Source organism: Anoplophora glabripennis, unplaced genomic scaffold (assembly GCF_000390285.2).
Source record: "Anoplophora glabripennis isolate ALB-LARVAE unplaced genomic scaffold, Agla_2.0 scaffold691, whole genome shotgun sequence".
Classification (NCBI taxonomy): Eukaryota; Metazoa; Arthropoda; class Insecta; order Coleoptera; family Cerambycidae; genus Anoplophora; species Anoplophora glabripennis.
In genome coordinates, this window is record NW_019417023.1 from 189434 (window position 1) to 207666 (window position 18233).

Genomic DNA, 18233 nt, shown 5'->3' on the forward strand with positions numbered 1-18233 from the left:
TGCAGTGTCGTGCAGAAGTGCATTTTTATATAATTTTCGAACTGCTCTTTCTGATTTTTTTATCAAAAATGTATATATGTATTGTCCCCTGTATATTCAAAAATTTTTTTTTGGATAAGTTCTGATTCACCTTGTATGAATACTTACTTTAATCAAGTTCCAGATAACGGTATTTTCATTTCCGTTGTTCATTATTCTCGCATCTACTTTGCAATAGGTATGGTTTCTTTCTAAACAGGCTAGGTAATCTTCCATTTCATATACAGGCGGCAAAAGTTTATATTTATCTGAAATATGGAAATAGTCATAAATAGACGCATATATTCTTAGTATTTAAATATCTATTCCATTTTCAAGTAGGTCACCTGAAGAAGTAACATATACATTAACCATTTTATGATGGGCGAATTTTGTGTTTATCTTTGTCCAAAGTTGTTAGGAATAAAAAATAAAATCGTGGATGAGAATAATAGTAGACAATAAATAAAAATAGTATTACTATTATTTTGTTATGAAATATTATTATAAGATTTCAGTATGTGTCATACAAAAAAAATGAATATTGGTTTCTCTCCATAATAATAATTAAAGGTGAAGACAAAAGTTGTAGGAAATGTATCATAGAAATATACAGGTTGTCCCAGAATAACGTGTACAACGGAGGACCACAGATTCGTGGACTCAAAGTAGGCGGATTTAGGCTAATTCACGTATATCCGAAATCGCTTCGTTTGGCCGCTAGATGGCTTCAAAGTTCGTGAAAATTTTTTGAATTTTGTAAATAACTCGAATACGTATTAATCGATTTTGATTATTTTTGGGGTGTGAACTTTTGCTTTCAATCTATACACATTTTGATGTTATACAGAGGGCTTTTTAAAACTTACAACTCCTACAAAATTGATGTATGGTGATAATATCCGTTCATAACGTTTTCCTCTTTCGGGCAATAATGACAACTATTTTTTATTTGATAGTTGATACCATTTGGAAGTTTTTGGGCCTCTTATAGAATTTTGATTAAATGAAGTGTTAGTAGTCACTGATTTTGGAGGTTGACTGTAATTTCAGTCTGATCTTTAACTCATTGTACCTGACAATTCTTAGTGAGTATTTACGACGATGAGATATACCACATATTACTTCATTTTTCGATATGGATACACACACATACGACGAATTAGAATTATTTACAACATGCCTAATTTTATTAAAAAAATTTGAAAAAACTATTAAATACAACGCATTGATAGCATTATTATTGACCCTGTTATTCTACCCAATAGACTGAATGGCGAATTTTATTTAGAATTTTTGCAAAACACTTTATCCGAGTTATTGGAAGGTGTGCCGTTATTGCTCAAAGCTAACATGTGGTTTATGATGGAGCTCCACCACATTTCACTGTAAATATCCTGCAGTATCTGAACCAAAGATTTCCTCGTCGATGGATCGGTAGAGGGGATAATGTTCTTGTTAACTGGCCTGTTCGTTCACCAGACTTAACACCTTGTGACTATTATCTTTGGGGTACTGAAAACAACAGTGTATGCTTCCACATCTAACACTGAAGAAGAGTTGTGGAGGCATATCCAAATTGCCATAAATGTTTTAGAAAATTGCCCTCAAGAACTGCAAAGGGTTTCTTTTAACTTTTTTCGCCGAATTAACCTTTGTTGTAGAAAAAACGGTGGTCATTTTGAACAGTTTCTATAATAAGTTGTACTAAATCTAAGAACACCAACTGTGTTACTTTTATCTCCAGCATTTTTTATTGTATTTGATTGTTTTTACTAATTATCTCAATAAAATTAGGCATGTTGTAAATAATTCGTCGAATGTGTGTGTATATCTATATCGAAGTAACATGTGGTATATCTTATCGTAGTAAACACTGATTAAGAATTGGCAAGTACAATGACTTAAATATGAAACTGAAATTACACTCAACCTACAAAATCAGTGCCTACTAGTACTGTTAAGATAATGTAGACATTCAAAAAATATTTTTTTGTACCCAAACCGCTCATTTAATCAAAATTCTATAAGAGGACCAAAAACTTCCATATGGAAGTTTCCAATCAAATAAAAAATAGTTGGCATTATTGCCCGTAAAAGGGAAAAGTTATGAACGGATATTATCACCATACATTAATTTTGTAGGAGTTGTAAGTTTTAAAAAACACTCGGTATAACACCAAAATGCGTAGATTGAAAGCAAAAGTCCACACCCCCAAAAATAATCGAAATTGAATAATACGTATTCGAGTTATTTACAAAATTCAAAAAATTTTCACGAATTTTGAGGTCATCTAGCGGCCAAACGAAGCCATTTCGGATATAGGTGAATTAGCCTAAATCTGCCTATTTTCAGTCCACGAATCTGTGGTCTTCCGTTGTACGCGTTATTCTGGGACACCCTGTATAGTGTGTGTTATTATTATTCTTGTGTTTTCGTTTTCAAGTTTTTGTGTGATAATTATGAAGAAGCATATAAAAAATCAAGAAAGGGTTGATACGATTAGAGCCTACCTTTTGTCCGGAGAAAACGATTCTACTGCAAGAAGACAATATCAAATGGATTATCCCGACCGTCAAGTACGAATAAGCAAATTGTTGTAAAATTGCTTCAATATTTAAGAGATTAAAGGAGCTTTGAACGCTAATGTTGGACGGGAACAAACTCAGAGTTTGAGAAATTAGGAATTAGAAATTTTAAACGTAGCTTAAGAGGGTTCCACTAGCACTCGAAGATTAGATACAAAATTACAAATGCCACGCTATAAAAATTAGGTGAGTGAACATATCATTTATTTATTTTTGTGTAATTCATTTATCATTATTGATAACTGCTATGTTGGAAATGTACTAACCTTTCCTTTAAATTATGAGATTTGATAATAATGCCTAGTCTAGTTCCCAACTGTGTGTGAGCTGAGACTAACATGTGCCGTGCCGTTGGTTGAGGTTACATTATTTTGTTCAGCGGTGGGATATGAAAATTACTAATAAGGGTTAAAAAACAAGAGTTCACAAAGGAGTTTCAAAAATAAACTATTGATACGAGTTTCTAGTCTCTGGTAATGTTTCATATGTTAATATTGTCATTATGTTTATTTGTTTTTAATTTTAAAATTACGCTTTGACATGATATATTAAAGTTAAGGTATTATTTATATTAAAATCATTTTCCAACAAGAAGTTATAGAGGAATATATGTCTGCTATTAATTGTAAAACAGAAATTCGTGATTAATTTTTAATCGATCCCAACGAGTTGATTAACAAAGTTCGTTTATTAAAATTTGCAGTTAATTATTTTTTGTTTATCAGTATAATTACATATGAGTTTCACGGTGAAATTTCCATCGCAGGTTTTTGCGAACTGTTTCAAATTATTTTAATAAAACTAGGTTGTAATCAGGCTTTAATCAATTTGGGTTAAATTAGTGATTTTATTTGTGATGTAGAATTTATTATCAAAAGGTTCCAATATGATAAAGTCATAAACATATTAAGTGAAATAGGTGTATATTTAATGAAGGTAACAAAGGAAAACGTATACCGGGTGTTCTCGGTCTCGTATCCTGGCAACGGAAAGAGATATTTTGATTTTGAACGGATCAGATGATAAAGCTCATCGATGGCTTCGTCAAGGATTGCAACTTGATTTTTTTCAGAGCAAATTGGAGATGGCGCTGAAGGTGTGAAAATGCAAATGTCGGTGCGGTAATATGCATTTACTTAAAATGAAAATAAGAAACAAAAATGTGGGATGTATTTGAAAATTGCTTCATTACAATGTAATTATGTATATGGCCCAAGGTTTGCATGGTTACCAAACGATGGTAAACTGCATCAGGCCCAATATTAATGTACCACATGATGGAATTGAAATTTTGGAGAGCCATCGACGACACTCCATCAAATTAAAAAATAAATTGACAATATACGGAACCGCCACCGGAACAGGTCCACTAATTTCCACTTTTGCGTGGAACGGTTGCAATTAAATTCCAAAAATTACTTCATGTGTCGTTCAAATATAATTCCGGTTTAATTAAACTTTTCAGTAGGTGCCCGCGAATACAATTTTAATTAGCAAACATTTCGCTGCAATTAAGTAAATCAAGTGACGTGAAAAACACGCATTTTTGGCGCTGTTTCAATGCATTTGCAATTTCGGCCGTTTGCCAAACGCACCGGAAACTCCGGAGCGCAGTAATTTTATTGCTACTCTAAAATAACTCCACCGGTTCTCATTTAAAAATTATTTTAAACTGGAGTTCATCTGCGAAAGTGCATTTCTGTTATCCATAAACATCCACGACAAAAAACTTGCAAAAATCATTCCTTTCTTTCCAACATTTCCAACGTAATTTCACGTTATTTTTTAAGAAGAGTATGAGTAGAATATAAAAGCAAATATTTCACTGTAATAATCTAATTTGACACTATATTAATCTCTGAAAAAGCTTGAAATAAGGCTATAAAAGGAGTTTTCCAAGTATTTCAAATACTGTTAATTTAATTTCAGGAATTTCAACATCGTATACGAGTTGTTACAAGTGACTCCATAAATAACAGTCGAAGATGTTGAGATTGGGACATCTTGGTGGTTACAGTATTAGGCGCCCCTTTAACATGAAAATTTTTTTGGAACATCAATCTCAATTATTTGAGCATCGTAGTTCTTCTATGATTCAAGTTGGTAGGTCTCACTTATACATGACGCGCGCACAGGTTTAAAGGAAAACTGTGTTTCGTAACAGTCCGTTACTACTTATTGATAGCCAGCCAGTTCACTTTGTGACCGAACCAATCACGCTGTGGGTACACTTCTACAGAATCACTAGAAGGCGTCTTCAGTCAGTCGGATGGACAACCTGGAATCAATATTGACAGCTCTCGGCCAGATTTGACTAGAGAACGACCTCAACTGGAATTGAGGTTTTCAACTGACGGAGACTTACTAGTAAACCCGGTTAGTAGCGCCGGAGGGTCCCCCGGCGCCTCAGCGACGATCAGGCGTGCATACGAAGTCGCGCAGGTGCGCCGGCGAGAACATGGCGCCCACCTTAGTGGCCTGAACTACGACCCAGAGACTACGAGTCATCACACTCCCCGAGCTGATGTAAACGGGCAGAATAATTTATTGGATGAGTTGATAGGAAATGAAGATAGAACACCTGTACTGGGCTGCAGGCTAAATCAAGCTCAGTGGCGCTCAACAAATCAAATTCAAATGAATGAAGACAGACTTGTAGATATGTTAAGCAAGGCTATAGAAAAAGTGGTACAAGTTGCTGGTAGGCCACAGAAGGAAGAGAGTACTAGAGTAGTAGCTAAAGAATTTGAACCTAATTATGCTGGGTCTGACTATGAAAACCCGGGAAAGTTTTTGGGAGAAATTCAAGATATTTGTTTACATGAAAAAATTATGGAAAAGAATTGGACAAGATATGCGGTGAGTCGGCTAACAGGAGAAGCTGAAAAATGGTACGAACAATACAAATACTTCGAATGGAGTTTTCAAGAATTTTCAAAGAATTTGTTAAATCGATTCGATAATGCATATCTCAGGCTAAATCTACAACGAGATTTGTTCTGTAGAACTCAGACAGATCGAGAGGAAGTGGTAGGATTCATTGCAAGAAAAATGGCGTTGTACAGAAGATTGAATTTGGGAATGGATCCTAGGACACTTGTGCCGCAAATACGGGTATTGCTCAGGCCAGATATTCAGTTGCATTTAGTGGGAGTGAGAATTGCTAGTATAGAAGATTTATCCACCACGGCGCAGGAAATAGAAACTCAGTTAAGGTTTACTCAGGAAGATAGAGGAGGATTGAGGCCGATATCAGGACAAGAAGTTGTGCCTTATGGAAATCGATCCAGGACGACACAGTTTACATGTCGTTGGTGTGGAGGAGGTCATATGAACCGAGATTGTCCTAGACGTGCCTTACCTGGTCCTAATCCAAATGAAGGTAGAAGGTCTGCAGTAGAATCTACGGACAGAAATCAAGGTAATAATAATCGAGCATTTCCTGGAGGCCCTCCTCCGGAAAATCTAAGAAGATCGGAAAACTAGAAGTGGCTCTCTGCCTTGGGGTCGGCAGTGGGCGAATGACCATAGACTCCGCTCAAGAATTGACAACGAGATGTGATTTACCCAAAGTATTGGTGAAGTATGTAGATTATAAATTAACCGCATTAATTGATACTGGGGCTACAAATTCTTTTCTCCGGACAGAATTATACAAAGAAGAAATCCCAGAAAATNCTCAATGAAATTTAGCTGTGTATACCAAATTTCATTCATTTATCACAACGCGATTGAGAGATATTGCAAAAAAATGATTTCCATTCCTCCCTCTTCAATGGGTCCCTGTGCCCTTAGGAAGCATTTCCGGACCCATGTTCATATGAACTTTTTTACTTAGTTTTGATCATAGAATTGGCCTGTTCAGGCTTGGCAGCTAATTATGAGACACCCTGTATTGTAAAAAGCGTTTTATAATCTCATCATGTTCTAGACATTCTTTTAAATAAAACGTATATATTGTAGTCAGAAAAATAAGAGGAATCGAAAAAATAACAAACATAGAGGGTGGTATATTTAAAGAAACTATCCATATTTCTCGTGTAGTTTGTGAATTATTACATACCAACTTTCCGGAAAGGTGGATCGGACGAAATGGCCCTGTACGTTGGCCAGCACGAAGTCCGGATATGAACCCTCTGGACTTTTTTCTTTGGTGGTGTATGAAACAAAATGTGTACCGAACGCCTCTTGTTGATGCAGCAGATCTTCAACAGCGCATATTTACTGCAGCTAATGAAATTCGACAAATACCGGGAATATTTGCACGTACGCCACTAATTTTAACCGTCGCGCGTTAAAATTAAAAAAAATTAAAAATTAAAAATTAAAAAAAAAATTTAAATTAAATCGTTTGGAAGCATGGAAACAACTTTGAATAATTTTTGCACAACATATCGTCTATTAGTAAATAATTCGTTTAATATTTGTGTTACTTTTAAACGAGATTTGAAAAAATTTCAGCAATTTCGAACACAAAGCAACTTCGATATCAAAGGTACAGCTGCTGGCGCACCAGGGACCGCTTTAAAATTGTTTAAACCTTTATGTGATTTTTTTTTTATTTTAAAACGTAATGTTTTAGACCATTAGTTGCTTAATAAAAGTTGCTCATTTTCGTGCCCTTTATCATCCGTTTCAAGGAACCCACTTATTTCAGAAACACCCTGTATAGAGAAATAACTAAATATCTTACCTGAGTATACAAGTGTGAAGTATAAAAAGATAATAAAGGTAAATAACATGGTATCCATTGCGAATACTATAATATTCTCAGTTCTGAAACAATAAGGAATATTAATTGATAATACATACAGGGTGTCCCAGTGTCAGCGTACAAAAATTTACCAGGAGGTAGACCGGACCAAAATAAGATTAAAATTATTATAAAATATTTTTCTGCCATGCACTCTCACGGAGTTACAGGGTGTTGTTTAGAAAAAAATAATAACAACTTTCCGCAATAACTCAAAAACCCTTCCAGGGAATTAAGTAATTTTTGGGTGAAGTATACATCTATTAAAGGTCATTAAAACTACAAAGTGATAATTTTGATCTGATGCCAGGGGCGGCCTAGGCCAACTTGTCCTCAAGGTTATGTCTTCATAACTTTTGCATATCCTAGTTTTATGTAGTTTGATTACATTTTCCTGACTCTGCAATCGATTTTGAACAAAAAATGTGCCCTTGTTTCATAGCTCAAAAATGAACCGTTTTCGAGTAAATTGGGTCTAAGTTATCGACTGCATTAGTTCGTAGAAAAATGCATGTGAAGATTTTATTTCTTGTTATCTAGTAGGTACCTGTCATTATAAAAAACAAAGTTGTTTACAAGCGTATATGTNATTTTTTTGCCATTTCTGCCTTGCCTACGTAGTCTTTGGATGAAAAATTTTATATTTACTAACCAGATGACTTTTTAGGAAGTTTGGAAGAAACTTTTCTTATTCTTTTCTCGAACGGGGCCTATTCTTTTTTGAAAAACATTCTCATCATATTTTTATATACAGAGTGTTTAACAATTAAAGTACAGGGTGTTTAAAAAAATGTTATATCTACTAACCAGCGAGGAAAGCACCGCGGAGCGCCGAAGGCCCGAGAGAAAGGCCAAACTCCGCGTTAGCGGAGGTTGCCTGCCTTTCTAGTCCATATACAGGGTGTCCCAGTGTCAGCGTACAAAAATTTACCAGGGGGTAGACCGGACCAAAATAAGATTAAAATTCTTATAAAATAGTTTTCTGCCATGCACTCTCACGGAGTTACAGGGTGTTGTTTAGAAAAAAAATAATAACTTTCCGCAATAACTCAAAAACCCTTCCAGGGAATTAAGTAATTTTTGGGCGAAGCGTACATCTATTAAAGGTGATTAAAACTACATGGTGATTATTTTGATCTGATGCCAGGGGCGGCCTAGGCCAACTTGTCCTCAAGGTTATGTCTTTATAACTTTAGCATATCCTAGTTTTATGTAATTTGATTACGTTTTCCTGAATCTGCAATCGATTCTGAACAAAAAATGTGCTCTTGTTTCATAGCTCAAAAATTAACCGTTTTCGAGTAAATTGGGTCTAAGTTATCGACTGCATTAGTTCGTAGAAAAATGCATGTGAAGATTTTATTTCTTGTTATCTAGTAGGTACCTGTCATTATAAAAAACAAAGTTGTTTACAAGCGTATATGTCAAAATTAATTACAGTACTCGAAGTTACTATTAAGTTTACAAACCAACAAGACTATGAAATTATTATGAAATTTCCTTCCCAGCACGTATTCCAACGAGTTTTACAAAGAGTCCTTGAGACAGGGAATGTTAAAATTGGAAATACAGAATGCTGCTGTTATTGATGATCCTTCCACCAGTGCCCGAAGAATATCAACGCAAGTAGGTATTCCACGAAGCAGCGTCTGGAGAATTTTAAACCGAGAAGAACTGCACTCATACCATCTACATAAAGTCCAAATTTTGCATCCTGGTGATTCCGAATAAAGGTTACAATTTTGCAGGTGGTTGTTAGAAAATATCGATAATGGCGAAAATTGAATGATGAAACTATCTTTTCGAAAAATGCTATAAATAATTTAAAAAAATTTCACATCTGATTCATTGAAAATCCGCATGTGATACGACCCTCCGCGTTTCAAAGAAGATTCTCCATAAATGTCTGGGGAGGAATCTTCAACGGAGTCATTCTGCCACCTCAAATTATTTTAGACCGTTTGAATTCAGAGAGATACACGGATTTTTTAGAAAATATTGTTGATGGTGTACTAGATGTTGTTCAATTATCTTTGAGAAATCAAGTGTACTACCAACAACATGGCGCATCTACTCGTAACAGAAGACAGGTATCGGAGTGGTTCGATTTACATTTTACAGCACGCTGAATTCGGAAAAATGGACCTATTATGTGGCCTCCCAGATTCCCTGACCTCAACCCATTTGTTTATTTTTACTATGGTCATATGAAGCAACTGGTGTATGCCAAACTCAGAAACACGAGAGACGATTTACTTCAAAAAATTAATGCAGCCGCCGAGCAAATTCAAGCAACCGTTGATTTGCGAAGGGTTTACAATTCCTTGGTCAAGCGATGTCGGGCATGCATTGACGTAAATGGGCAGCATTTCGAGCATTTATTGAAATAATTATTTTCTATTTTTATTATTAATATTGTTATTTTGCTAACATAATTTCGTTTCTGTTACATAATTTTCAATTTTATTTTCAGTTCCCCTATACGTAACCAAATATTAAATAATTCATAAAAAACTTGTTTAGTTTCTTCATATTCATTGGAAACTGTACCTCAACGGTAAACAAGTTTGTTTTTTATAATGACAGGTATCTACTAGATAACAAGAAATAAAATCTTTACATGCATTTTTTTACGAACTAATGCAGTCGATACTTTAGACCCAATTTACTCGAAGACGGTTCATTTTTGAGCTATGAAAGCGTAATTCAATTACATAAAACTAGGATATGCAAAAGTTATGAAGACATAACTTTGAGGACAAGTTGGCCTAGGCCGCTCCTGGCGTCAGATCGAAATGAACACCATGCAGTTTTAATGACCTTTAATAGATATACACTTCACCCAAAAATTACTTTTTTTTGAGTTATTGCGGAAATTTGTTATTATTTTTTTCTAAACAACACCCTGTAACTCCGTGAGAGTACATGGCAGAAAAATATTTTATAAGAATTTTAATCTTATTTTGGCCTGGTCTACCCCCTGGTAAATTTTTGTATGCCGACACTGGGACACCCTGTATTTTAGTTCACGATTTTTTTGGAGATATTTGTTAGTGTGAAGGATTTGTAGTAACGTGAACTTGCTTATTAATGAAAAATATTTTTGATGAAAATTAAGAAAAAACTTAAACTTTCTTTATTGTTTAATTTGTGCCCTAATATTTTTAGTACATTTGTAATTGGTTAGATTTCTATCTCAGACAAATAACGCTCATGTTAATTTTAATGATTATTATCTCACAATTTAATATTTAAACCCAATTTGTTTTCTAGAATTATAATTTGTTTATTAAAGTCCTAAATCGTATTAATGTGAATGACTATTAAGTAAAAAAGTCCATGTTTTGCAGTTGGATCTTATTAGAACAGTGGATTTTAGTAAGGTTCATTAATAATCATAATAATGTTAATTGACATATTATAAACTTTCAGTAATTTAGTATAGCCCAAGTAGAGAACAATAAACTTTATGTAAAAACTAAATCTAAATTATGTTACCAGTCAAAAATTTTCAAATCTAATGATAATGTTGAATGTAAATAAATATTAGCAAAATCGTAAAAATCTGCGACGAATTTCACGTCGATAGTTTTAAAATGCATTGGCAATTCTCAGAAAAATCAAAATCATTATATTTTGCTTATGGTCTCTATTAAAGCTCTATTTTGAGAATAAAAATCTCAATGTATGTATTACTTTTTTTTTGAATATTTGTTTTAGTATAGAAAAATTTGAACTTTATTTACTTTGTTTTTGCTTAAGGAGGTTTATCGGATACGGGGGTACGTCTAAAATCTAACGAGAGTTTCTGTAGATTCGCTAACGTGGTAAGCCTTTAGATTTGGGAACGTTACACTTGGCTGGCGCGCTCGGTTCGGCGTTCGCTCGCTAGCGTTCGATCATTCTGTTTGTTTGGATGCCTAAGCTTGAAATACAGGGTGATTCACAACTTATCCAAAATAATTTGGGAATAGATGCTGCATGAGAAATAGAGTCAATATGATAAAAAAATTTTTGTAAAATCCTTAGTTTCCGAGAAAATAATTATAGTACATTCAACCACTCCATATCTGGACAACTGTAATCTCTAGCGTCATTCGCAATACGCATGGAGAGGTACGTGGCCTAAGCGACTCCGAATACTGAAATCCGATTTTGCAATCGTCGTTGCGTTTGTGTTTATCTGTTATCTGTGGGGTTTACAATAGTTTTTTAGTAATTAGTGTTTAAAATGGTTTGCGTGTATAGCAACTCGGAGTTGATGGATATCGTTTTAATTTATGGTGAAGCATTTGTGTTACGGTGAAGCAAGACAACATTTTTGTGTTAGTTCGTAGGAACTGAGTAAGAAGGACCCAAATGTGTTTTCACTTTGGTGGATAAAATTTTGAACAATTGTTGTTGTAACATCGGGTATGTCAATTGATTTTATTATTTAAAAACACCAATTAATTTTATTAATTAATAAACGCAAATGCAGTTGAATTTGCCGATATAAAATAGGTGCTATAAATGTAAGTAAGTTTTTGTCCGTTTTTATCACACCGCCATGCATTGTGCGAGGTCAGGTTTTACAGTGGACCAGTTTCCAGTGCCGCGCAGAAGTATATTTTAAAATCATTTTCGAACTGCCCTTTTTGATTTTTCCTTTACAAAATTGTATTTGTAAGGGTCCCCTGTACATCCAGATTTTTTTTGGATAAGTTCTGAATCACCCTGTATACATCATGTCACAACTGGGAATTTCAAATAAGACGCCACATCGAGAACCGCGGCGTTGCCGCTATCACGCATATGGAGGTTAAGTTAGTCAAGGACAGCAGTTTGAAGGAGTGTGTATCTTACAAGTACCTAATCGATTTCTACGAGCTGTCATACGGTTCCTTAGATATCGGTTTCCTATTTATACAAGTTGCTGTGAAAACTGTTCGTCAATTGTTGCGCATTCTAAGTGGAAAGACCAAAAAAATCTGCATTCTCATAAGACTGTACTAAATCGTGAAAAATTATTTTATTAATATCTCGTCTCTTATGTATCCAAACTAGTCATAATTTTTTTTGAGGATTGCCTTCATATTACTAAGCTTATATTAATTTTTTTTATGAATATTTGTTTGTCAATTCCAAATCAGATAAACCTCCTTAATATCTCTAGCAACCTCTTACTCAGAAGCGAATTCTCGCACAAACAAAACTATAACTATTGTTGAATTTAATTTTCACGTTCTTGAATTAATTTTAAATAATTGTTTTATTTCTGATATTTACTTATTTAAATTGCAAAACTATTTTTATATTTATAATTTAGCTAAAAAAAGAACTATATTAATTTTTTACAGTTATACTGTTTAGTAAGTTTTTAGTTTGGTTCTTTCCAAGCTTGTTTGTGCCACCCAATATCTTGATTTGCCGGATATATAACCGCCCAGTAGATTCTTCTCTAATTCCATACTGAGGAGACGATGACCAAATCTTCGTACAGAATGTATGAACTATCTTCTTTTAAAAATTTTAAATTCTCGTCTGACGTTGGAGATATGTAATATTTTTTACAGTTTTTTTCTTGGTAACTTTCTTGATTTGTTTAAACTTGAGTTTCATCTCATTTGGGTTGTACTTACTTAATGGATACCTTCAAGTAAAACTTGTTTGTTTATTATTTTAATACCTGATTCACTTCACTTTGCTAAGGTACTTTAATGTCTGTTTTTAATTTTCTTTTACAGTTCGATCAAGTTGACTTTATTTTTTGTTTCAGAACACTATTTGTTATTACATGGCTTAAACTCGACACACTCTGGGAATTTCTGGCAGTTTTTAAATAGATTTATCCCAAACAAATGACCATCAAGGGCCTTTCTAGAAATTTTCTAGAATTACATGTTGCGTGAAAACTTTTAGTTTAATTACTGGTTTCCACTTATAGATTAAAATTATAAATATACTTGAATGTCGACTACATGTCTTGCTATTTTGTCTCTTTTTATTCCTTTTTTTTGCTTGTTATTTTTTTCACTGTGATTAGAAAAAAATAATAATTTTTAACGTTTAGGCAGCGATCGTGTCAAAGTTAATTGGTTAGTTATCAACGATACAGAAAATACCTTCAAAATATAAATAATAAAGCGTTACCAGCAGCGCAGCCAATTTATTTTCACAATTAATAGTGCCAATGCTGTCACTTTGCATGGCACGGTGTTGCTAGCTGTGATGTTTAAGTCAACAGTCAACATATAAGTTTTAATGCCCAATAATCAGATGTCAAATACTATACTTCGACCTTTCATCCCTTGAATTCAATTAAATCTATGGTGTATAAAAGCCGTATGTTTATGCTTATGCGCATTACAACTTGTTTTAATTTTGCTGCAAATTTCGAAGGATAATAATATAGAAGGATAGTTATAATAAATTCTTTTATGTACATATTGTTTCTCATAAAAATTAAATTTTGAAAATTACTTTCTAGAGGGGTGTCCTGACGTTAGGGACAAAACACAAACTGATTCGGTTTCAGGGGATCAAAGTACTGTAGCGGATTTAGAACAAACAAAAACCTGACTTAATATCAGAGCGGGCCTAGGGGTTCTAATAGCGAGTCCGCCTCATAGAGCCTAGACCGAGAACAGCAAGGCTAGGTCAAAGATTCCTAGCATAGGCTAAGGAAGTGCAATGTAATTCTGTAACTGATGGCGACCAGGTCACGCCATAATTTGAAAAAACATTTTGCTTTAAAAATAAGGGGAAAATAACTGAGATTTGCAGGGAAAATATCCCCTAAACCAGGGGTCGGCAAGTAATTTTAGGTGGGGTCCGGATACTTTTGAAAATTTTTAACGAGGTCCAGAAAAAAATTCATATTTCTTATTTTTTTATTTTAATTTGGACTCAAATTTAATTTGCTTACTAACCATTAAGAACTCACACACTCACACAATTGTAAAATACTAGAAAAAATGATAAGGTTGACACTTAAAAGTAAAAGACATTTTTTAAATAATTTATTTGAGTAATTTATACTTTCAAAAAATTTTTGGCGGTCCAGTATTTTACCTTCTGCGGTCCGGACCTGGACCGCGGTCCGCCAGTTGCCGACTCTTGCCCTAAACAGTAGAAAACTGCTATGGAAAATGTTTGAAAGTGATGTAATAAACACAGAGAGTAAAATGGAGATATGATAGAAAAATCAAAATTTTGAGGATTATAGCTGTCTTTTTATGTATGATGTCAAGCTTAATTCAATAAAATTAAAAATTATTATTTAATTTCGATCTGAACAGTTAAAACTCCACCTTAAAAAAACAATGAATTAAACCGGACCATAAATGCCTTATTTTTTGATAAGAGTATTACTTTGTTCCTGAATTATTTGCTATTGAGGTAGTGTTGATGTAGATTTCTGGATATCTTTGAACAAATCAATTAAATAGTATCTAATGTGAAAAAATTAGATCAAACCAGTAACGTAAATATGGAGTTTGCTGCTTACAAAATGATGCTTTTAGATAAATTTAGAATTATGCGTTACAAAAAAACATGTCGCTAAATAAAGGAGCATTCTGCTTGTTCAACTAGGCAGTTCAAAAGTTAGATCACTGCTGTGTGACTCCCATTCATATTTCTATGAAAAAGGATCTCTTTCACGAGTAATTTTCGAATTATTACGATCCTTACCAAATTACTGTAGAACCATTCATTTCGCAAAAAAAAAGTTTGTACGATTTTTTCCTAATAATAGAAGAGCTTGTTTTTTTCAGAGCTGTGGTGTGATTTTCCATGTATTTAAGATTCTTAAAAAGATGTAAGAATATTATTAGGATTTACAAGTAGTGAACGAATTTTTAGAATATCCAGTAGCACCGAATTTCTGTGGTCTAGTCATACTGACTACCAAGTCAGTGTGTTTCTTACTATCGGTTAGTCAAATTATTGGTTCAAGTTTAATCATTTTACGTTTGACGCCTTTGGAAATATTTGAATAGATTGAAATTCTAAATTCGTCTAATTAATCCTGAAATAACCTATATATAAGTTTATAAGATGTGTGTATTTGTAGTGCACAGACGCCTTAAAAATATAATAAAAACATATTTATATCAGTGGCGGCTCGTGACATTGAGAATAGGTGAAGCAGATTCATTGATTGACTAAAAAGAAAAAAAGAAGGGCCGCTGGCGCTGGCGAAAATTTTCAAATTTTCAAGGTCAAACGGCTTTAAAGGATATTTTTAGTTGCATTTGCAATATTACCAAAAAACTGACGTTCGTGAGAAGGATTTTCATTTAGATTATACAAAAAATAGAAATATTAGTTCGGCTTGTGGACTTCTGCGAACATTAACGCACACCGTACATGTATGTTCCAAAAAAGCTTTGTGGCTATGATGTTCCCAAAATTGTTAAATCCCTTCTTATTCCATACGCCCGACTTTACAACACCATATAGCATATAGAAAAGTTTTTTTAAATGAACACTTCCACACAGCCACTTATACTCCGAGTACCATTCATTCCGAATATTTCGAACGTACACGTTGTCTTTTGACTTCCCCTTTATTTCATATCGGGGGAATAAGGCACAGGTCTCTCGCAATTTAGAAAATCCTTTTTGTCCTCAATTTTCCATCTGGAAAATGTTTCCAATAAAATACATACTCGATCATACATAGGAAACATTTCTACAATTATTATACAAAACTAATATTAACTAAGAACCGTTATAATCGTGCACTGGGCGACGCGTATCGTATAAACTGTTAAAAGATTAAAGGTAGGCGATGGGCGATGCTGCTTCAATTTCTGCGTCACTCGTTCCCCCACGCCGTAGTTTAATCCCGCGTTGGCCGCCTCGTTGCCATGACGACCGCCATAAATAACGCTACGAAGAGAAGCAGAATACAGACTGATTTCAATCTGCGTCACTTGCGTCGTATACTATACGCTGTATGGTACGAGGTTGATGTTTGCACTCAACGAAGGTAATGTTTTTTTTAGAAGGTGTTCACCGCGCAACTATTCTGCTTATTTCTGCGTATTAAACAAACAAACACAATACATTTTCAATACAGAATTATACCTAAATTATAAAATTTATATAAAATTAAAAATAATTTTAAATTGTACAACCAAACGGAAATTTTAGGTGAAGCGGTGCATCACTTGCGTCACCTGATTGCGCCTCTGATTTATATTCTATTTTATTCTCCACATATTTTTATGACCATTTGGTTTAATATATGTTTTTTAACTTACTTAATAAATATTTTTAAAACTATTCTATTTAACATTCATCCAATTATTCATAATAAAATTATATGTATATAAAAACTGTTTAGTTCGAGGAAGGAATATTTTATGACTTACATTCATTTGGACTTGTATCGCTCCCTGGATTTAATAATTGTTACTGTCTCGTCCAAGATAGAACTGACTGTGTCAACTTACCTGTAATAGATGTTCTAAATACATATGTTCCACCGTTAAAACTACAACTGGTATTATCAACTGACATATTCCGACTTAGGTAAACACTACAAGGTCAGTAGGGTTGTTGAGTTGTAGTTACATGTTATCAGATCGTGTAATATTTAGGTACACGAAATAAAATAGGATATACGGGAGTCCAAAGCGAAGTGGGCACCATACCAGTAATATTTAGATATCACCAGAAATATAGAGCAAACATTGAAACCGGTCAGTTTTTCTTCTGAAGATGTACTATTATGTTTTTTTGGACGCCTTTATTTTTTTATATGTAGTTGTTTTGTTATGATTGATTATGAGACTCTCTCCTTTGTTTTGTTTTATTTTTATATTTTGATTTAAAATTTGATGTATTGAATTTCTACTCTAAATTCTTTAAATGAAAGATGTATTTAAAATAACAAAATATCAATATATTACTAGATTTAGCAGGTTATGGGTTTTGTTACAATGTACAATCCTTAAACTAGATGAATGAACAATAATTTCCCCCCCTAATTTCTACTATAACAGTGCATAAATGTGTTTATACTGTCAGTAGTTGAATTGGTTAAAATCGTGCATTAGTTACATATAAATATGCAGTGAGAATTTTAATGTAAAGATTTATATAGCGCTTAGTGTTTCAAATTTGCAAATTTGTTTAATAAATGTCGACACTTACGATGACAGATTTCTTGGTTGTTAAATCCGCATGTAACCACGCTGTAATGCGAAATCTCCTATACGTAGTCGCGCTGGTCTGACGTTGTCTCGTTGAACTGACGTCTCGCCGCGAAGATTGCCGAAGTTTCCTTTATGTTGCTGTTACAGGAATTCCTCCAGATGAACATACACTGCACTATATTTTTTTATATATTCCACTTGTCACTTTTTTATTTATGCAAATTCACCTTGTTTCAATTTGTTGTTTTACCAATTGCTTGTGTTGAGATTGTTGAACGATTTTTCGGACTAATGTCACTTCCACTAATGTAACATTCTGACTTTTGAGTGTTGAAATTTATCACGACATTAGATCACCAAGATGGCTGGATAAGTATACGATTTTTACTGACTTGTTGATTTTAACTGATAGCAATTGTTTTTCTAGGAGCAAAAAAACGATGTTACTGCTACAGGCAAACATGGAAGACTGGCTACCTCGAGCCCGGATATTGGGTTTACTAACCGTGGAAGTCAAATAAAAATTACTACAGCAACCATAACCAACATTTTTGAAATTTTATTTGTGCAAATACTGGCTTATTGATTGAATTTGTGATGCATGAAATTTCTATTTTCAGCTTCCTGGCATTTTTCTGCATCTTTTGACACCAATTGAATGTTTCTAGGTTAAATTAAGGTTATGCCAAAATTTTATTTATATTTATAAATTTCAACTTAATTTT

The 18233-nt window shown here is 33.7% G+C and overlaps 1 protein-coding gene across 2 annotated transcripts in view; it reads right to left on the reverse strand.

The window, feature by feature from the left end:
* Window positions 1-16840, reverse strand: part of LOC108911131 (O-acyltransferase like protein-like) — a 46118-nt gene extending 29278 nt beyond the window's left edge. Inside the window, exons 1-3 of one of the 2 annotated variants that reach the window (XM_023455808.1) lie at window positions 16804-16840; window positions 7301-7383; window positions 148-287 (exon numbers count right to left, since the gene is read on the reverse strand). In XM_023455808.1, coding sequence (XP_023311576.1) covers window positions 148-287; window positions 7301-7358 — 198 coding nt within the window. In that variant the 5' untranslated portion in view covers window positions 7359-7383; window positions 16804-16840. Of the gene's footprint in view, window positions 1-147; window positions 288-7300; window positions 7384-16722; window positions 16746-16803 lie in introns of those variants that run through there. The other variant, XM_023455809.1, reaches the window with a different exon arrangement.
* Between the last annotated feature and the right edge of the window lie 1393 nt (window positions 16841-18233).